General features: G+C 44.5%; 2 protein-coding genes across 4 annotated transcripts in view; one reads left to right on the forward strand and one right to left on the reverse strand.

Annotated features, from left to right (window-relative positions):
- The window catches only part of DDB1 (damage specific DNA binding protein 1), a 61,367-nt gene extending 53,801 nt beyond the window's left edge, over positions 1-7,566 (reverse strand). Inside the window, exon 1 of one of the 2 annotated variants that reach the window (XM_063944379.1) lies at positions 7,329-7,566. In XM_063944379.1, the coding sequence (XP_063800449.1) occupies positions 7,329-7,389 (61 nt within the window). In that variant the 5' untranslated portion in view covers positions 7,390-7,566. The remainder of the gene's footprint in view (positions 1-7,328) is intronic. The other variant, XM_063944380.1, reaches the window with a different exon arrangement.
- The window catches only part of TKFC (triokinase and FMN cyclase), a 61,591-nt gene continuing 46,119 nt past the window's right edge, over positions 7,541-23,012 (forward strand). Inside the window, exon 1 of one of the 2 annotated variants that reach the window (XM_063944383.1) lies at positions 7,541-7,567. The gene's annotated coding sequence lies outside the window, so the exon portion shown is untranslated. Of the gene's footprint in view, positions 7,568-7,602; positions 7,829-23,012 lie in introns of those variants that run through there. The other variant, XM_063944382.1, reaches the window with a different exon arrangement.

Below are 23,012 nucleotides of genomic sequence, written 5' to 3' on the forward strand. Positions count from 1 at the left end.
ACTAACAAGGGCGGTTTGCAAGAAAAAGCCGCCAACTCAGACACTCGTCTAGCTGAGGCAATAGCCAAAAGAAAAACAACTTTTTGTGTTAGATAACGTAGTTCCACAGATTCTAAAGGTTCAAATGGAGAGTTTTGAAGGGCCGTAAGTACCAAGTTTAAATCCCAGGGAGGAATCGGAGGAACAAAAGGTGGTTGAATTCGAAGTACTCCCTGCAGGAATGTTTGAACCTCTGGGATGATTGCTAATTTCTTTTGAAAAAGAACCGACAAGGCCGAAACCTGACCCTTCAGGGAAGAAAGTCTCAAACCCTTGTCAAGACCCTCCTGGAGAAAGGAGAGCAGGCGAGGAAGCCTAAACAAATGCGGAGTCAAGTCCCTTTTTTCGCACCAAGCAATGTAAATACGCCATACTCTATGGTAAATGCCAGAAGTCACCGGTTTTCTAGCCCGAATCATCGTCTGAACAACCGCACGAGAAAGACCCTTTGCTTTCAAAATGTTGGATTCAAGAACCAAGCCGTCAAAGCCAGCCGATTAAATCTGGGTGGCGACAAGGTCCTTGAAGAAGAAGATCTGGTCGCAGAGGGAGGCGAAAAGGATCTCCGACGACCATGCTGCTTAGAAGAGTGTACCACTGTCGGCGCGGCCAATCTGGAGCCACCAGAATTACTGCAAGGCCTTCTCGACGAATGCGTTGGAGTAGACATGGAAGCAATGGAATTGGCGGGAATACGTAACCCAGCTGAAATTGCCACGGAGCTGTTAGTGCATCGATCAGAAATGCTTGAGGATCCTGAGTTCTTGATCCGTAAAGAGGACGTTTTTTGTTGAGGCGTGACGCCATCAGGTCTATGTCTGGCATTCCCCAGCGATCCACTAGAGAAAGAAACACTTCCTGGTGAAGTTCCCATTCTCCCGGATGAATCGTGTGACGACTCAAAAAATCTGCCTCCCAGTTCTCGACTCCCGGAATGTGAATTGCTGAAAGCACGGGAATCCAACGCTTCGCCCACGTGAGAATCTGAGCAACCTCTCTCATTGCGGACCAGCTGCGAGTTCCTCGCTGTTTGTTGAGGTAAGCCACTGCCGTGGCATTGTCGGATTGCACCCGAACTGGATGGCCTTGCACCATGGTCTGAATCCGAATGAGTGCATACCGGATCGCCCTCAATTCCAGAATGTTGATCTGTAGTTTTGACTCTTGAGTGCTCCAGCGCCCCTGTAAATGATGAGTCTGGAACACTGCTCCCCAACCGCTGAGGCTTGCGTCCGTGGTTACCATCATCCAAGACCAGACTGTTAACGGCGCACCCTTCCTCAAATTGTGACTGTGAAGCCACCAGTGGAGCGACTGACGAGTCCTTACCGACAAGCGTATCAACTGCAGTTCGAGACGTGAATCCGTCCGAGTCCAACAGTGGAGAATCTGAGCTTGAAGAGGTCGGGCATGAAATCTGGCGTATGGAACTGCCTCGAATGAGGACACCATCTTGCCCAGTATCTGCATGCATCTGAAAACTGACACTGCCGGCAATTTTAACAGGGTTCTGATTCTGGCTTGTAAGTCCTGAATCTTGTCTGTAGGAAGAAACACCCTCTGGCTGTTGGTGTCGAATAGAAGACCCAAAAAAAACATTTTCTGTGACGGGAGTAAAGACGACTTTGGAAAATTGATTATCCACAAGAACGACTGTAGGGTCTCTGTCGTTAGACGCAGGTTCTGAGTGAGAATCTCCGGTGACGGGGCCTTGATCAACAGGTCGTCCAAGTATGGGGTGATGTTGACCCCTTGGCAACGGAGAACTGCAACGACATGACCCAGGACCTTTGTAAAAACCCGGGGAGCCGTAGAGAGACCAAAGGGAAGGGCGCGAAACTGAAAATGCCACGGACCTACTGCAAATCTCAGAAGAGATTGATGTCCTATCCAAATTGGAACATGTAGGTATGCGTCCTTTATGTCTATTGAAGCCAAATATTCCCCTGGCTCCATGGCTGCGATAATGGAGCGAATGGATTCCATCCTGAATTTTTGGGATGAGAGGTACGGATTGAGAGCTTTTAGATTTAGAATGGGTCGAAACGAACCGTCCGGCTTGTCCACGAGAAAAAGACCCGAGTAAAAGCCCCGACCTCTTTGAGGAGCTGGGACCGGAAAGATTACTCCATTTTGTAATAAGGTTGCTGTTGCCTGAAGGAGAGCTTGACGTCTGGAGGGGTCGTCTGGCAGAGGTGTGACGAATAGTCGGGTTGGGACTGTCTCTTCGAAGTCCAACATATATCCTCTGGAAATGACCCCCATTACCCACCGATCTGGTTTCGATAGGAGCCACACTTCCCTGAACTGAAGTAAACGAGCCCCAACCTGTATTGATCCCTCCAGAGGGCCCGAAGCGTCATGCCTCAGGCTTGTCGGCAGGCTTACTGGCCGGTCTGCGAGTAGCCTGAGCTCCTCTACCTCTGAATGATCCCCTCCGTGGAAATCTGGAGAAGGGGCGAAAGGACTGGAAGTTACCTCTGCCCTGCATACGAAAGGACCGAAATCTTGTAGGTTTTGGTTTGTTAGGAGCAGACGGAAGGAAAGGGCTCTTTCCTCCCGTAGTATCTGAAATAATCTTCTTTAACTCTGATCCAAAGAGAAACTCGCCTTCAAAAGGAACTGCCGTCAAGGTCTGCTTTGAGTCCGAATCAGCATTCCAAACCCTAAGCCAAAGAGACCGTCTTGCGGATACTGTTAAGGCAGAAACACGGGACTGTAGCGCCACCGAATCCAATAAAGCCTCACCCACGTAAGTAAGAGCCTCTGAAATCTGTTCTGCCAATTGAATGGCCTCCGACGGATCGTCCGACTGCATCCCAGATACAACCTGTGCAAGCCACTCATCTACGGCTTTAAGCACCCAGGCACTCGCCAGAACTGGACGGAGAGAGACACCTGATAAGGAAAACATAGATTTTAGTAATGCTTCTATCTTCCTATCGGTAGAGTCTTTTAAAGTCACAGACTGTACTGACGGAATAACCGTAGCTTTTGCTAAATGCGAAATAGGAGCATCTACCTTTGGGGCAGTCTCCCAAAATTTTGTATCTTCCTCCGTAAAACGATATAGAAATTTTAACTTTTTGGGAGCCTGGAAACGAGAATCCGGTTTTAGCCAGGGTTCTTTTAAAATATCCGCAAAGTGCGAGTAAGAAGGGAAGGCAGTAACCTGTCTCTTCTGTCGTTTGAAGAAAGGGGAAGAAGTCTCGGCTACAGCCTCATCCTGAATATTAAGGGTCTGACGAATGGCTTCGATTAGTAGCCTAACACCTGAACTAGTAGATAATTCCTCATCTTCCCAAGCCGAATTTTCGTCCCATTCAGGATCTACCTCCCCTTCCTCCAATGGAGATGTCAGAGTATCCAACTCCTCTCCCGGAAACTTAATAGCGGGCAACGGCTGCGTTCGCTTAGGAGCCGCCGAACTACTGGCAGAATTTACAAATTTATTTACAGACTGAGTCAAATCAGTGAGAGACTTTCCCATATTCTGGGCCCACAGCGGTTCCACCTGAGTCTGGGCCAAAGCTGCTTCCGACCTTGACTGACGCAAATCTGAAATTGCATCCACCATGGCCTTGACCCAAGGGGGCATCGACTGATCTGTGGAGCTGCCCTGCTGATCTGCCGCTGGTGCACCAGAGCATGATGTACAGAGGGTCCCTGCGTCAGCACTCCCCTTAGCCAGCTTTGTGCCACATTGTGAACATGAAAAATAAACCACTGAGGTTGTTTTTCCCTTTGCAGGTTTCTCTGGCTTACTGGTCATCCTGTACCCTGATGTACTATGTCTTGTCCCCCCAAGTCTGTGTGATCCCCCCCCTCATATACTTGCGGTTTTTGTGTAAGTGTCCGTAGGACAGCGTCCCCCCCGTCTGCAGGCAGAGAAGATGGCGCCGTGAACAGCAGCGCGCGGGCAGAGCTGGGCGGGAAGACGGCCCTGCCCGCCTGACGTAACTTCTCCCCTCTCCGGCGAAACCGGAAGTTCGGCTCCCATACGCCGCTACACAGAGCGGTTGTCACGGTAGCACAGGAACGGTCCTAGGGAGTGTATAACACCCTCCCGGACCTAAACACAGTCCGCCCCCACCACATTCCATCTCAGTTCAGCCACCTAAAGTCAGTCCGGCTGTCTGTGGATGGTCGCGCGCTCCGGGGGGGGGGGGGGGGTGCATGCTGCACATATAAAGGGTAAAACCCCAAGGAAATAGGAAGTAGGGACAGCCCAATACTGTCAGTGACAGATTGTGGCTGTCCAGTACCTGATTCTGCCGTTTCTTCCCTGAAGGCCCCAGTGACCAAGGTATAGTGGCCTCCATACAGCAGTCTGGAGTTGGATACTAACCCCCTCCACTGTTATACCTGTCACCTGTAAACAGGGACTAGGTACTTGTTAAAAGAAATAAAAACCTAAAGAGAAATAAAAACTGTGTCTGTACTCCACAGGCACAAAACTAAAACTGAATATGGCTGAGCAGGAAGGAGATGGGAGGAGTTAGAGGGGGGAGGAGTCAGCTTTTGATAGTTCTGTGCCAAACTCCACTACCACACACCTCTAACCCCACAAGTAACAGCGCAGCGTCCCCCAGATGGAGGACAGAGAAACATGCGACAATGACAATGGGTAGGGGCTGTGGGGAATGCAATGACAGAGATGGGAATGTGGAGAAAGAGCTGGGAGAGGGGGCCAGCGGGTGGGTAAAGAAGGAAGTAGACTTTGTGTGATGGAGGTGATGGGAGAGTATTCTCTTTGATCTTAGGGCAGGCCTGGCCAACCTGTGGCTCTCCAGCTGTTGTGAAACTACAAATCCCAGCATGCCATGCCACAGTTTTGTTATTAGGGAATGCTAAAACTGTGGCAGGGCATGCTGGGACGTGTAGTTCCACAACAGATGGAGAGCCACAGGTTGGCCAGGCCTGTCTTAGGGGGTAATTCAGAGCTGATCGCAGCAGCAAATTTGTTAGCAGATGGGCAAAACCATGTGCACTGCAGGGGGGGGGGGGGGGGGGCAGATATAACATGTGCAGAGAGAGGTAGATTTGGGTGGGTTATATTGTTTCTGTGCAGGGTAAATAGTGTCTGCTTTATTTTTACACTGCAATTTAGATTTCAGTTTGAACACACCCCACCCAATTATAACTCTCTCTGCACATGTTATATCTGCCCCCCCTGTAGTGCACATGGTTTTGTCCAACTGCTAACAAATTTGCTGCTACGATCAACTCTGAATTAGGCCCTTAATGCTGGGGAAGTTGTTAGTGTATGAGCTGGTGGGGACATGTCATGAGGTATATGGCTCAAGAGGCACTGGCTAGTACAAGAGCCAGATTTACACACAATATATAAGCCCAAGGGTTCATGAGGGCATTATACACAGGTGCAGCAGTAAATACTGTGGACATTTTTTGAATTTTGATGACACAGGTGGGCAGATGTATTAAGCCTGGAGAAGTGATAAAGCAGTGATAAGTGCAAGGTGATACCGCACCAGCCAATCAGCTCCAATATGTAAATTGCCAGTTAGGAGCTGATTGGCTGGTGCGTTATCACCTTGCACTTATCACTGCTTTATCACTTTTCCAGGCTTAATACAGCTGCCTAAATGTGTGAAAAAGATAGGCACTGCCTCACCTGCCATAGACTTTTTACTCCAGAGTTTTGACTATAAAAATGGATAGAATAATACAAAGAAGGTATTTCTAATATATTCTTTGTATTTTTCATATACTTTACAGTCAAAACTCTGGCATATACGTTAGTATGACAGTAAAGGCTCTGCCTCACCTCACGGCACTGGTACCCCATTATAGCGGAAGTGCACTTCCACGGTTGCATTCTGATTTATGATTCAGTGGTTGTTCAACCTCCAGCCATGGTTCGGCTATCAGTGGTTTCCCGCTGCTGTATCACCTTGTGTTGCACAAGCATTTCAGCAGTAATAATGTCCTTTTTCACAGATGTCCAGCATTAAGATCAAAAGGAAAACTCACGCACCACTTGCAGAGTGTCCGCAGAGACAGACCACCTCAATATCTATCCCCCCGCCGGCCCCCTATCCCAACCTTCCCTCCACATTCATGGCACTCCCTACCACAATGTCATCATCACGTTTTGTTTCTACCAGAATGTATGTGTATTGCATATATACCGTTAGATGCAATGTATCCTGCAGCCCATTATTTACAGGATGTTTAGATTTGCAATTTTGTATGATACTACTGTAAGTTTTCAGTATTTATCCCACTTAATTATAATTAATAGCATACACAGAACTAGTTGTAATGCCTGCGAGTCCCCTGCACATGGACGCATTTAGAGTACACAGTGGGAGACACCAGGTGAAGAGACATTACTACATTGGGGGGCACAGGGAGAGGACATGTTGGGAGTGCACAAGGAGAGGACCAGCCTGGGTACACGTTGGGATGCACAAGTCGGAGGGGACATCACAGAGCATCACTGGGCAACACAGGCTGAAGGGGGGGCATCACGTTGGGAGGCACAGGCTGGGAGCACCATCGTAAGGGGTCATGCTGGGAGGCACAGGTTGGGGATCCACTCTGGTAGGCACAGTCTGGGGGGGGTACCGTTGGGAGGCACAGTCTGGGGGGGGGGGTACCATTGGGAGGGGTATACCGTTGGGAGGCACAGGCTGGGGTGGGTTTACCATTGGGAGGCACATGCTGGGGGTGGTTACCGTTGAGAGGCACAGGCTAGGATTGGTTACCATTGAGAGGCATGGGCTTGGAGTGGTTGCCGTTGGCAGGCACAGGCTGTGGGTGGTTATCGTTGGGAGGCACAGGCTGGGGTGGTTATCGTTGGGAGGCACAGGCTGGGGGCACCATAATGAGGGTTCATGCTGGGAGGCACAGGTTGGGGGGACTCTCTGGGAGGCACAGGCTGGGGTGGGGGGTTGTTACCATTGGGAGGCACAGGCTCGAGGGGGGGGTTACCATTGGGAGGCACAGGCTGAGAGGGGTTTACTGTTATGAGGCACAGACTGAGGAGGGGGGTCACGTTGGGAGGCACAGGCTGGGTGGACACACTGGTAGACACAGGCTGGGTGACCACGTTGGGAGGCACAGGCTGGGTGGTCACACTGGGAGGCACAGGCTGGGTGGACACACTGGTAGACACAGGCTGGGTGGTCACACTGGTAGACACAGGCTGGGTGGTCACACTGGTAGACACAGGCTGGGTGGTCACACTGGGAGGCACAGGCTAGGTGGACACTGACAGCCCTGTCTGCTATAAGCTGCACCCACAGGGTGCTGGCATCACTGACCTGTCACACAGGCATTGACCGCTGTGGGCTTTTGCGCCGTGACCACGTAGTTGCAGGACATACTGGCACCGGCCGGGCGAGCTCCTGTCGCTGCGAATTAGTCAGAGAGTGACAGGCGGGCGCGAAAACGAGCGCTTACAGAACAGAGGCCGTGCATCAGCGGAAGCGGAAAGAGGAGACAAGCGAGTGCGAGGCAGAGCGGCTCTGACACCATAGAGAGGAGGGCATCCGGAGAGAAGGTACACAGCGTCTGGAAGAGCGACAGTACAGACTGGGCGTTAGGGAGGAATAGTGACAGAGAGGCTGCTGCGGGCCTAGAGAGGGGCTGCTGGGAGTTGTAGTCCTACAGCATCCTGTCTGCTTGTTGCAGCGTGTGCTCAGTGACATAAAGCGACATAATCTAGCTGGCAAGGCTCAGTGACTGCGCAGCCTATACTAAATAAGCTCCAGGGACCTCGGTGCAGTCACCGGCTTCTTGGATGTAGCAGCTGTACATAAAGGTATAACCATACCTGGAGTAACGGGGGGGGGGGCTGATATAAACAGACAAGAATAGTCTAAGTAATGACACCAAATGTGCAAATAACTTGTTACTTTGAATAGTTTTGTTGTCTTTATATATAGCACTGTCTGTGAACACTTAGGAAGACACACAATAGGCCACACACATTATTTTGGCAATTAATTATTCCGGCTTACAACAAATTCTTCCTATCCTCTTTGTCCCTTCAGGCATTTATCTGCCACCCTCCCCAGGTGTAAGTCAAATGTGCACATATTGATCTGATCCTTCAGCTCTAGGTAGACCCAGATGAAGACTTGTGGTGGCTTCAGGGCAACTAACTTGTATCTGGCCACTATCAATAAAATTGTCAAAATTATATACTGGCAGAGGTGTAGTGTAGAACCATGGTAACGCTCCACATATATAAACATTGGTCCCCACAAGGAAAAAAATCACACAATAGCCCCCACAGGGAAAACAACACACATGATGTCCCCCATGGGGGAAAAACAAACACTACCCCTGACAAGAAAAAATAGCCCCCACAGGGAAAACAACACACATGATGTCCCCCATGGGGGAAAAACAAACACTACCCCTGACAAGAAAAAATAAAATCACACACAGTGGTCCCCACAGGGAAAAAACACACACATTGGCCTACACTAAAAAATTAGCTAGATTCAACTATTGCTCCCACAGGGGGGGGGGGGGACATTGATTCATTGCCTCGACAGCCAGAATAAAATTAAACAAACATTGATTCCCCTAGCCCCCTACAGAAAACTGACCTCACATGCTGGGCTGTCACAGATAGCTGCAGAGCTAATTGCAGGATACCAGCCCCCAGTCGCTCCAGAAAGTCCAAACCAGTGAGTGCCTTCTTTCAGAGAGTCCAGACCAGGCCAGTGGGTTGGAACTTGGGAGGTAATTCAGATCTGATCATAGATGTGCTAAATTTAGCACATCTACAATCAGTTTCACAGACATGAAGGGGGACGCCATACACAGGGCTAGTCCACCCGCATGTCTGGCTCTAAGCACAGGTACAAAAGCATTGCATGGCGGCTATGCTTTTATACCTGACGAGTAGCTCCCTGCCAGCGTAGCTCCTGCATGTGATGTTGCGTAGCCCCCCCCCACAATGGTCCGGACACGCCGCCGTTGTCCGGACTGCGCCCCGCCAACAGCATTCTAACGCCATTGGCATGCCCTCTCCTGCCCCGCAACCGCCTCTGCCTCTCAGGCAGAGGCGATCGCAGCCCTGAGATGCTGATAGCATTTCACCAGGATCCCAGGGTGCGCATGCGCAGTCCGGCCGCTGTGCGTGCACACTCCACAAAGGAATTCAGACTGCGATCGCTGCCACCCGGAGCTGGAGATCCACTGAAGCCATCCTCCCTACACCCATGTATACTGGTGATGTTACTAAAAAGTGTGCAAATACCCCCAGTACTGCGAATGTGAGGACCACAGTGTAGTGCCCCAGTTCACATTATGCCATCGTGCCCCCAATCCACAGTATGCTATAGTGTAGTCCCTCCTGTCCACATCATGCTTCCTTGTAACTATTCACCTCCCTGTGATCTCAAATCTTGGAACTTACAGGTGGCTTCAGGATCTTTAAAGGAGCATCTGTTATACCACATCAATACCATGGGAACTTCTTGTTCCTCCTTCTTGCTCTTCCTGCCATTGCTGACAATGCTGCCTGTCGCAGTGTAATTTTTTGCCGCCCCCGATGAGCCATAGACGTCTGACACAACGGTCAGAGATTACACAGGACCTATACTACAGGGTTATAGTAGGGGAAAGCAGAGATTTCAGTAGATGGGTAAGCATGTGCTGTACAGCACTGGGATTTCGGCTGGGAAGTAGTAAGCAGTCAGGGCAGATGTGATCAGCAGCACATGACCACAGACAGCAGAAGGAGTGACAGACGTGGTTGGCCAATGTGGAATTTGATCAGACATAAACAAACTGTGATATCCAAGTCTATCAGGTTAGCATGCTATACCTGTTATACCCCTTTTACACTCGCAGGAAAGTTCATTCCCGGGAATGTGTACCGGTTTATTTGCCGTGACACATTCCCGGGAATGACCCTTTCACATTAGCGGGCTGACCCGGCATATTGCCGGGTCAGTGACGTCACCGCTGAGTCTCCCAGAGGCGGTGCTTGGAGATAATCTTCTCCAAGCACCGCCTCCTCCTATGAAGAGAGCGGGTGCCGGGTCGCCTTGACCCGGTATACCCGTTTACACTGCCAGCTTCCCGATGCGGTCCCGGGTTCAACCCTGGTCGAGACCGGGGATGAAATCCCGGGATGCTCGTCCCTGGAAATTGTCCCTGTACCCATTCACACTGAGAAAAATCCCGGGATGATGCGCGTTCACGTGCGATATCCCGGGATTTTTCTGCGAGTGTAAAAGGGGTATTACAGAACTATTTTCATAGAAAAAAAGAGAAGTCGTCCTGCACTACCGTAAACAATATATAAATAAGTATCGAGATATAGATAGAAACCAACAATAAAAGTTAATTAAGTGGAACAGATCCTTTATGTTAAAGAGTAACACTGTTGGCGGTGCACCCCAGAGGAAAATATAACAATTTAGTCACAAAAGGGGATATCCCAAGGAAAGGAGCTTGGGATAAAGAAGTTTACCTCTTTGTGGGGGCACTCATTTGAAAAATTTCATATTTATTGCTAAAATTTAACTTTTAATAGAACATTTAAAATTGTGTATAGATAATTACAAATCACCCTTAAGAAAAAACTGTATAGTACAACATATGGTGAGAGAAATTGTATTCATCAATAATCTAATAAGAATATTTCTATAATGTTATATAACGTAGGGTGAAAATATCAAAAAAGTCAAAACGTACCCGGTATATAATCATTGATCGTATGTGATGGTTTCCCATGAACTCCTGTAAGGAAAATGTTAGCCTAAAAGGAAAAAAATGGGGTAACACATAGCCTGAAGGCGCATGGATTGCAGTTCTCCTGGTTAAAACAGTTCCAATCGCAATTTATAATATAATTATGCGTTTTAGTCATAGCAACTGTAAAGATTCCATCACCACATATTTCAATCGCTAAAGGAGGGAAATCTAGATAATTTATGGATAACAGATATTCACCTTCAAGATCAGTCAGTCATACCAACAATTAGATGGACGCCCCATAGTTTCTACTTTCAAATAATTGGAACCATATAGTTGGTCAAAAGGTAATACCTCAATAACAGAACTATGTATAAAATTTGTTTAAGACAACCATAAATTGCAACTACAACAAAGTACCCCTGTTCACAAGCAATCGTTGCTGGATTTGTTCACACTGTAGCGTTATAGGATCTAAGTCGATTTGAAGTGCAATTTATAAGGGGTGGAGATCCTAAATAGTGAGTATAACTTAATTTATGGATATCACAGTTCTGAGAGAAAATTGTACATCAAAACAATTTAAGACAGGGTAAGGCCCCGTTCCGTTACTCCTGGTAACATCTACTGCCTTCCCATGTGCGCATTAAAGCGCAGTGAATGGGAGGTGAGAGTATTAACCTGGACGGTACCGGGTAGAAGAAAGAAAGGGTGTTTCTGCTTTCGTGCGCTCTCGTGCTCCGGAGTCCTGATGACTATTAAATCATTGCAGGGCTACGGGCACAGTCACGACACGATGAGAGAACACTGAAAATACCTTGAAAATTCTCAATGTGGTTCCAATGTGTAGTTGATCTATATCTTGAACTGATATTGTATATCTGGCAGCGTCTCTATATATGCCGGGTGTCTGGCTCTAACTACCACACGTTAATAGGGCATGCACCCTGTATAGGGGTCTTGATGGGGTAAAGGTAATAATAGTGCTGCAACAGTCAGCGTCTCCCCATGTGCACTTATATCTGCAGAAGTAGCTTATATGCTGGAGCTCCAGCGGGCAGTATGTCCCCGCGCATCGGGTTCCCGACTCTTGCTCTGCTAAGTTCTTTATAGTGTAAAGTCAATATTCTAATGTAGATATATATAGTCTTCCCCACAAATACTTAGTTGAATTAAAACAGAGCAGTGTCCGTGCTGCGGCTGCAGCAATCTCCCATGTATCGGGTCTCCGTGTATCTATAGTCAATGCCCGTTAATTGCGTGTGGTAACGAAGTAGCTGGTATACATACAGATAATCAAACGGAGCAGTGTCCACGCTGCGGCTGCAGTGAGTAGCGTCTCCCACGTAGCGGGTCTCCGTATAGTTATGACAGGTAGCCAGTAATTTATATAAAAAGACGAGATTGCTAGGCTGCAGGGAGGTGGAAAGAGCAGTGTCTTTGCTGCGGCTGCAGCAAGCAACGTCTCCCTCGTATCGGGTCTTCGTGTGACTGTAGTAGATTACCAGTAGTTGTGTCTAGTGACAAAATAGTTTAATCTGAACGTACGTTTCACCCTCCTAGGGGCTTGATCACCAAATGCCTGCTTGGTGTGAAGGTATGTCTGCTTTTAAACCTGGGCCAGCCAATCATGCATGAAATTTGTAATGATTGACATGTCAAAAGACCAATGGGGAATGGTAGCTGAGCCAGGTGTAAAAAGCGAGTTTTAATAGCATTGATAGTCACCAGGTGGATGACAATTAAGCAATTACTTTCCTAATTGATTGCCTTATAGGAAAATCTTGGTGCCACATCGGTGTAGTAAAAAAAAAAACCCAGAAATGAGCATAGATAAATTGAAGCTAATTATTTCATGAAGAGAACAGAGGCTAAGTTCCAAATATAAATACAATAATAAATAATAAAAAATAATAAATGAATTAATTTAAATAGATATCCACATATATACATATATATGTATATATACTCACATATATATATGCATACATATATACACACACATTCACATAAAGGAGACCTTCTCCCTACAATACGATAATTAACTAAAGACAGAGGAATATTGTGGATATAAATGTCGCCTAGATAATATTGGCAAATTATATCGTTTTGGTCATAGCTAGATTTACAGTGTAGTAAGATTGTTAAGAATAAGTGGTGAGGAAGCGTGAATTCAAATGTACTCAAAGAGAGAGTGACAAAATCATTGATGTACAAATAAATTTAATTTAAAGGTGTAAGGTCAGTATGCTTCATATAATCGATATTGTGGATATCCTAGTTGGGAACCAAGGTATTCTAAATGGTAGTATGTAAATTCTCATATGGCTACTGAGTAATATTGTAAAGGGAATGAGTGAGAGTATCACTTATAACCACTGGATCTAAGGGGAGAGGGAGAGAGTAATAATGGAACTAATAAGATAATGGAGGAAAGATTCAAGGAGTTAGGAAGGCCGTATAATTTATATTTTCATTTAGCCCTTTGGGTGAAATAGTGCCTAGTTTAAAAATCCATTGGCTTTCTCTCCTAAGAAGTTCTTTCTGTATATCACCACCCCTAATCCCTAGGTGGACCTGTTCCAATCCGAAGACTCGTAGGCATTCCGCAGAGTCCTGGTGCACCATAGAGAAATGTCTAGCCACAGTTGAGAGTGGCTTGAATGCTTTCCGATCCCGGTCAGCATTTCTGATCGTACCTATGTGTTCCAGGATGCGTTGCTTAAGCATCCTGGAGGTCATGCCCACATAGTAGATCTGGCATGTACATGTGATGCAATAGATAACGTTCTTGGTCCTGCAATTGAAAAAGTCTATAATGGGGTGCTCCACTCCATATTTATCCTTTATCGTTACTTGTTGTTGAATATGTTTGCAAGCCTTGCAAGTACCACAAGGAAAACTACCACGTGCAGATGGTTTTCTTGGGGGTCTGTCCTCAAAGTGGCTCTTCACCAGTTTGTCCTTCAAACTCGGTGAGCGCCTCCAGCTCATGGAAACTTTGTCCTTGAGAGTTTTCCCTAGATCGTCGTCTAGAGCAAGTATCCCCCAGTGACTCTGGATGATATTCTTAATTTCTCGCCACTCGGCACAGAAATTGCCCACAAATCTAATTTCCGTATCACTCTGTTTTGTCTTCTTATCCCTAAAGATGAGCGTATCTCTATCCGTTTGTTCAACTTCTCTCCTTGCTTTTTTTATCTGTCTGTGGCTATATCCTCTATTCCTAAGTCTTGAAGTGAGTTCCTCACCTTGGTTATGGAAGACCTTATCATCAGAGCAGTTCCTCTTTAGTCTGAGGAACTCCCCTTTTGGGATGTTGTTCACAGTAGGTGGAAAGTGGGAACTAGATCGATGTAATAGCGAGTTAGTGGATGTGGGTTTGCGGAAGAGCTCTGTGGCTAGATGACCATCTTATGTGCGATATATGGATAGATCCAAGAAGGAGACTCTGTCCATACTTGCCACATAGGTGAATCTGAGATTCAGGTTGTTGGTATGCAATACCTGAATAAATTCTTCAAAAGATTCCAAATTTCCATCCCAAATGAGGAGGATGTCATCTATATAGCGCAGCCACATCAAGATATGTGTGGTATGGTGATCATTTGTTTCATGGAAAACAAACTCACGTTCCCACCACCCCATAAAGAGGTTTGCGTAGGTGGGGGCACAGGCCGCCCCCATCGCAGTTCCCCTTGTTTGAAGGAAAAATCTATTGCTAAAGGTAAAATAGTTATTGTAAAGTACAAAACGGAGAAGATCAAGTAAAAATTTATGGAAATCACTGGTCCCTTCTATGTCAAGGAAATATTTGACAGCTGTGATGCCGTTCTCATGATCTATCGATGTGTAAAGAGACTCAACATCCATGCTAATCAGCAACTGAGTGTCTTCTAATTTAATGTCATGGATCTTTTTTAACACATCGGTAGTGTCCTGAATATAAGAGGGTAAGGTAACCACATGGTGCCTAAGGTGTATGTCAATAAAGACACTTGCTTGCTCTAGAAGGCCACCAATACCGGAGACAATGGGTCTGCCTGGTGGTTGGGTGAGATGTTTGTGTGTTTTCGGCAGCAGATAAAAGGTCGGTACCCTAGGGTTTGTCACTTGAAGGTATTCATACTCAGATTTTGTGATAGTGCCCCCTTTTATTGCTCTCTCTAGCAATCTGGTATATACAATCAGAAAATCGTTAGTGGGATTAAAGATCATCCGCTTATAGCAGGTTGTGTCATTCAACTGTCTCATTGCTTCCTTTACATAAAGCTCCTTGCTCCAAATAACAATATTGCCACCCTTGTCGGATGGCTTAATCTCCACATCATCCCAAGACTCAATATCTGTTATGGCCTGCCTCTCCCTGTAACTTAGATTGTGGTAAACAGAGCCTTTATGTCTCTGATGTAATTTGTCGAGATCTTGGGATACCAGACGCATGAAAACCCTTACTTCTGGACAAATATTGTCCTGTGGGAAGAAAGTGCTTCTTTTTCTACACATGGGTCTGTAGGAACCATGACCAGCTGATGGTAAGTTATCATCTTGTAGTTCCTCCAATATGGTAAGGGCCATGCGGTCCTCCTCTGATGTTAGGTCTGGCATAAATCCGACATTTGTCTCTGGGCTTAATACCTGGTCGGTGTCGATATTCTGTTGTACCTGTAAGGGGGTGAGGTTGGTCCTGTTCTTATTGGCAAAAAATTTATTCAGAAGAAGTTTTCCACCGAAGAGGTTGAGATCTTTCTCCCACTGGAATCGATCAAATTTCCTAGAGGGTGCGAATGTTAAGCCTTTTGAGAGGACATTATTGTGATCTTCTGTGAGATAATGTTGTGATAAATTAATAATCCGCAAACTGTTTTGGTTGTCTAATAATTCCGTCGATTGCGAATGGGGTAATGGGATGGGGGTGGGGAATCCCATCTTTGCTCGCCTTTTCTTCTTCCTCCCGCCCCTCCTCTGCTTCCTCTTGGACGTCCTCTTCTTGGTCTGCGAATCTCTAAAAAAGAGGAAGAATGGTGGGGAACTATATTGCCAACTGTTTCGTTTCTATGATCGGAATAGTTATCTCTCAAGTCCTCGTCAGTCCCTGATGAGTCAATCTCCGATGATGATGGATAGTCCTGTGTGTGTTGTGGTCTATCTCTTCTTGCAGGTCTATTCCATTTGAAGATCTTGCCAGATGCGAAATCTTGTTTATCGCGCAAGAATTTGGATTTCTTGCGGTCAGTAATCACCTGCTCATATTCCACCAGGGCTTTTTTGTCCTGTTCAAATCTAGTTTGAAATGATATTTCTTTCTCAAAAATTTCTAGTTTCTTGCCAATGTTATCAATCTCTTTGCTAACTTCCTCTAGCACTAAATTATTGTGTTTAATCAGAATCAGAATGAGATCATTTGAGCATTTCAATAAACATGTCTCCCACTCCTTTTTCAAATTGTCAGTAACCAGGGGATAGGTAGGGAAGATCTTAGGTCTTAAGCCTCGAGGAACTATCTTATGTTTAACATAGCTCTCGAGGCTGATCAAATCCCAGTTTACTCTAGTCTGTTTTTGTCTTAAATATTTGAGTTTATGAATATCATCTTCCCAACCTGTGGGTGTAACTGTTGAAGTTGTGGGATCCGAAAAGATCCCTTCTAAGTCCTCTGTTCTCCTTCTATTAATTAATTCATTACGTAAATTAAAGCTGGACATAGCTTCATAAAAAGTAATAATATTATAAATTAATAGTAACAATTAGCAGGCAATGACTTAAGGGGAATTGGGAATAGGCCCATTTACGTGTGAGGGCAGAGGTATCGATGTGCTAGGACAGAAGCTGAGGAAACTCAGTATAAATGCAACACAGAAAAAAAGAGAAGTCGTCCTGCACTACCGTAAACAATATATAAATAAGTATCGAGATATAGATAGAAACCAACAATAAAAGTTAATTAAGTGGAACAGATCCTTTATGTTAAAGAGTAACACTGTTGGCGGTGCACCCCAGAGGAAAATATAACAATTTAGTCACAAAAGGGGATATCCCAAGGAAAGGAGCTTGGGATAAAGAAGTTTACCTCTTTGTGGGGGCACTCATTTGAAAAATTTCATATTTATTGCTAAAATTTAACTTTTAATAGAACATTTAAAATTGTGTATAGATAATTACAAATCACCCTTAAGAAAAAACTGTATAGTACAACATATGGTGAGAGAAATTGTATTCATCAATAATCTAATAAGAATATTTCTATAATGTTATATAACGTAGGGTGAAAATATCAAAAAAGTCAAAACGTACCCGGTATATAATCATTGATCGTATGTGATGGTTTCCCATGAACTCCTGTAAGGAAAATGTTAGCCTAAAAGGAAAAAAATGGGGTAACACATAGCCTGAAGGCGCATGGATTGCAGTTCTCCTGGTTAAAACAGTTCCAATCGCAATTTATAATATAATTATGCGTTTTAGTCATAGCAACTGTAAAGATTCCATCACCACATATTTCAATCGCTAAAGGAGGGAAATCTAGATAATTTATGGATAACAGATATTCACCTTCAAGATCAGTCAGTCATACCAACAATTAGATGGACGCCCCATAGTTTCTACTTTCAAATAATTGGAACCATATAGTTGGTCAAAAGGTAATACCTCAATAACAGAACTATGTATAAAATTTGTTTAAGACAACCATAAATTGCAACTACAACAAAGTACCCCTGTTCACAAGCAATCGTTGCTGGATTTGTTCACACTGTAGCGTTATAGGATCTAAGTCGATTTGAAGTGCAATTTATAAGGGGTGGAGATCCTAAATAGTGAGTATAACTTAATTTATGGATATCACAGTTCTGAGAGAAAATTGTACATCAAAACAATTTAAGACAGGGTAAGGCCCCGTTCCGTTACTCCTGGTAACATCTACTGCCTTCCCATGTGCGCATTAAAGCGCAGTGAATGGGAGGTGAGAGTATTAACCTGGACGGTTAAACTTCTTTATCCCAAGCTCCTTTCCTTGGGATATCCCCTTTTGTGACTAAATTGTTATATTTTCCTCTGGGGTGCACCGCCAACAGTGTTACTCTTTAACATAAAGGATCTGTTCCACTTAATTAACTTTTATTGTTGGTTTCTATCTATATCTCGATACTTATTTATATATTGTTTACGGTAGTGCAGGACGACTTCTCTTTTTTTCTGTGTTGCATTTATACTGAGTTTCCTCAGCTTCTGTCCTAGCACATCGATACCTCTGCCCTCACACGTAAATGGGCCTATTCCCAATTCCCCTTAAGTCATTGCCTGCTAATTGTTACTATTAATTTATAATATTATTACTTTTTATGAAGCTATGTCCAGCTTTAATTTACGTAATGAATTAATTAATAGAAGGAGAACAGAGGACTTAGAAGGGATCTTTTCGGATCCCACAACTTCAACAGTTACACCCACAGGTTGGGAAGATGATATTCATAAACTCAAATATTTAAGACAAAAACAGACTAGAGTAAACTGGGATTTGATCAGCCTCGAGAGCTATGTTAAACATAAGATAGTTCCTCGAGGCTTAAGACCTAAGATCTTCCCTACCTATCCCCTGGTTACTGACAATTTGAAAAAGGAGTGGGAGACATGTTTATTGAAATGCTCAAATGATCTCATTCTGATTCTGATTAAACACAATAATTTAGTGCTAGAGGAAGTTAGCAAAGAGATTGATAACATTGGCAAGAAACTAGAAATTTTTGAGAAAGAAATATCATTTCAAACTAGATTTGAACAGGACAAAAAAGCCCTGGTGGAATATGAGCAGGTGATTACTGACCGCAAGAAATCCAAATTCTTGCGCGATAAACAAGATTTCGCATCTGGCAAGATCTTCAAATGGAATAGACCTGCAAGAAGAGATAGACCACAACACACACAGGACTATCCATCATCATCGGAGATTGACTCATCAGGGACTGACGAGGACTTGAGAGATAACTATTCCGATCATAGAAACGAAACAGTTGGCAATATAGTTCCCCACCATTCTTCCTCTTTTTTAGAGATTCGCAGACCAAGAAGAGGACGTCCAAGAGGAAGCAGAGGAGGGGCGGGAGGAAGAAGAAAAGGCGAGCAAAGATGGGATTCCCCACCCCCATCCCATTACCCCATTCGCAATCGACGGAATTATTAGACAACCAAAACAGTTTGCGGATTATTAATTTATCACAACATTATCTCACAGAAGATCACAATAATGTCCTCTCAAAAGGCTTAACATTCGCACCCTCTAGGAAATTTGATCGATTCCAGTGGGAGAAAGATCTCAACCTCTTCGGTAGAAAACTTCTTCTGAATAAATTTTTTGCCAATAAGAACAGGACCAACCACACCCCCTTACAGGTACAACAGAATATCGACACCGACCAGGTATTAAGCCCAGAGACAAATGTCGGATTTATGCCAGACCTAACATCAGAGGAGGACCGCATGGCCCTTACCATATTGGAGGAACTACAAGATGATAACTTACCATCAGCTGGTCATGGTTCCTACAGACCCATGTGTAGAAAAAGAAGCACTTTCTTCCCACAGGACAATATTTGTCCAGAAGTAAGGGTTTTCATGCGTCTGGTATCCCAAGATCTCGACAAATTACATCAGAGACATAAAGGCTCTGTTTACCACAATCTAAGTTACAGGGAGAGGCAGGCCATAACAGATATTGAGTCTTGGGATGATGTGGAGATTAAGCCATCCGACAAGGGTGGCAATATTGTTATTTGGAGCAAGGAGCTTTATGTAAAGGAAGCAATGAGACAGTTGAATGACACAACCTGCTATAAGCGGATGATCTTTAATCCCACTAACGATTTTCTGATTGTATATACCAGATTGCTAGAGAGAGCAATAAAAGGGGGCACTATCACAAAATCTGAGTATGAATACCTTCAAGTGACAAACCCTAGGGTACCGACCTTTTATCTGCTGCCGAAAACACACAAACATCTCACCCAACCACCAGGCAGACCCATTGTCTCCGGTATTGGTGGCCTTCTAGAGCAAGCAAGTGTCTTTATTGACATACACCTTAGGCACCATGTGGTTACCTTACCCTCTTATATTCAGGACACTACCGATGTGTTAAAAAAGATCCATGACATTAAATTAGAAGACACTCAGTTGCTGATTAGCATGGATGTTGAGTCTCTTTACACATCGATAGATCATGAGAACGGCATCACAGCTGTCAAATATTTCCTTGACATAGAAGGGACCAGTGATTTCCATCAATTTTTACTTGATCTTCTCCGTTTTGTACTTTACAATAACTATTTTACCTTTAGCAATAGATTTTTCCTTCAAACAAGGGGAACTGCGATGGGGGCGGCCTGTGCCCCCACCTACGCAAACCTCTTTATGGGGTGGTGGGAACGTGAGTTTGTTTTCCATGAAACAAATGATCACCATACCACACATATCTTGATGTGGCTGCGCTATATAGATGACATCCTCCTCATTTGGGATGGAAATTTGGAATCTTTTGAAGAATTTATTCAGGTATTGCATACCAACAACCTGAATCTCAGATTCACCTATGTGGCAAGTATGGACAGAGTCTCCTTCTTGGATCTATCCATATATCGCACAGAAGATGGTCATCTAGCCACAGAGCTCTTCCGCAAACCCACATCCACTAACTCGCTATTACATCGATCTAGTTCCCACTTTCCACCTACTGTGAACAACATCCCAAAAGGGGAGTTCCTCAGACTAAAGAGGAACTGCTCTGATGATAAGGTCTTCCATAACCAAGGTGAGGAACTCACTTCAAGACTTAGGAATAGAGGATATAGCCACAGACAGATAAAAAAAGCAAGGAGAGAAGTTGAACAAACGGATAGAGATACGCTCATCTTTAGGGATAAGAAGACAAAACAGAGTGATACGGAAATTAGATTTGTGGGCAATTTCTGTGCCGAGTGGCGAGAAATTAAGAATATCATCCAGAGTCACTGGGGGATACTTGCTCTAGACGACGATCTAGGGAAAACTCTCAAGGACAAAGTTTCCATGAGCTGGAGACGCTCACCGAGTTTGAAGGACAAACTGGTGAAGAGCCACTTTGAGGACAGACCCCCAAGAAAACCATCTGCACGTGGTAGTTTTCCTTGTGGTACTTGCAAGGCTTGCAAACATATTCAACAACAAGTAACGATAAAGGATAAATATGGAGTGGAGCACCCCATTATAGACTTTTTCAATTGCAGGACCAAGAACGTTATCTATTGCATCACATGTACATGCCAGATCTACTATGTGGGCATGACCTCCAGGATGCTTAAGCAACGCATCCTGGAACACATAGGTACGATCAGAAATGCTGACCGGGATCGGAAAGCATTCAAGCCACTCTCAACTGTGGCTAGACATTTCTCTATGGTGCACCAGGACTCTGCGGAATGCCTACGAGTCTTCGGATTGGAACAGGTCCACCTAGGGATTAGGGGTGGTGATATACAGAAAGAACTTCTTAGGAGAGAAAGCCAATGGATTTTTAAACTAGGCACTATTTCACCCAAAGGGCTAAATGAAAATATAAATTATACGGCCTTCCTAACTCCTTGAATCTTTCCTCCATTATCTTATTAGTTCCATTATTACTCTCTCCCTCTCCCCTTAGATCCAGTGGTTATAAGTGATACTCTCACTCATTCCCTTTACAATATTACTCAGTAGCCATATGAGAATTTACATACTACCATTTAGAATACCTTGGTTCCCAACTAGGATATCCACAATATCGATTATATGAAGCATACTGACCTTACACCTTTAAATTAAATTTATTTGTACATCAATGATTTTGTCACTCTCTCTTTGAGTACATTTGAATTCACGCTTCCTCACCACTTATTCTTAACAATCTTACTACACTGTAAATCTAGCTATGACCAAAACGATATAATTTGCCAATATTATCTAGGCGACATTTATATCCACAATATTCCTCTGTCTTTAGTTAATTATCGTATTGTAGGGAGAAGGTCTCCTTTATGTGAATGTGTGTGTATATATGTATGCATATATATATGTGAGTATATATACATATATATGTATATATGTGGATATCTATTTAAATTAATTCATTTATTATTTTTTATTATTTATTATTGTATTTATATTTGGAACTTAGCCTCTGTTCTCTTCATGAAATAATTAGCTTCAATTTATCTATGCTCATTTCTGGGTTTTTTTTTTTACTACACCGATGTGGCACCAAGATTTTCCTATAAGGCAATCAATTAGGAAAGTAATTGCTTAATTGTCATCCACCTGGTGACTATCAATGCTATTAAAACTCGCTTTTTACACCTGGCTCAGCTACCATTCCCCATTGGTCTTTTGACATGTCAATCATTACAAATTTCATGCATGATTGGCTGGCCCAGGTTTAAAAGCAGACATACCTTCACACCAAGCAGGCATTTGGTGATCAAGCCCCTAGGAGGGTGAAACGTACGTTCAGATTAAACTATTTTGTCACTAGACACAACTACTGGTAATCTACTACAGTCACACGAAGACCCGATACGAGGGAGACGTTGCTTGCTGCAGCCGCAGCAAAGACACTGCTCTTTCCACCTCCCTGCAGCCTAGCAATCTCGTCTTTTTATATAAATTACTGGCTACCTGTCATAACTATACGGAGACCCGCTACGTGGGAGACGCTACTCACTGCAGCCGCAGCGTGGACACTGCTCCGTTTGATTATCTGTATGTATACCAGCTACTTCGTTACCACACGCAATTAACGGGCATTGACTATAGATACACGGAGACCCGATACATGGGAGATTGCTGCAGCCGCAGCACGGACACTGCTCTGTTTTAATTCAACCAAGTATTTGTGGGGAAGACTATATATATCTACATTAGAATATTGACTTTACACTATAAAGAACTTAGCAGAGCAAGAGTCGGGAACCCGATGCGCGGGGACATACTGCCCGCTGGAGCTCCAGCATATAAGCTACTTCTGCAGATATAAGTGCACATGGGGAGACGCTGACTGTTGCAGCACTATTATTACCTTTACCCCATCAAGACCCCTATACAGGGTGCATGCCCTATTAACGTGTGGTAGTTAGAGCCAGACACCCGGCATATATAGAGACGCTGCCAGATATACAATATCAGTTCAAGATATAGATCAACTACACATTGGAACCACATTGAGAATTTTCAAGGTATTTTCAGTGTTCTCTCATCGTGTCGTGACTGTGCCCGTAGCCCTGCAA

The sequence above is a fragment of the Pseudophryne corroboree genome, chromosome 11, assembly GCF_028390025.1.
Source record: "Pseudophryne corroboree isolate aPseCor3 chromosome 11, aPseCor3.hap2, whole genome shotgun sequence".
NCBI classification, from domain to species: Eukaryota; Metazoa; Chordata; class Amphibia; order Anura; family Myobatrachidae; genus Pseudophryne; species Pseudophryne corroboree.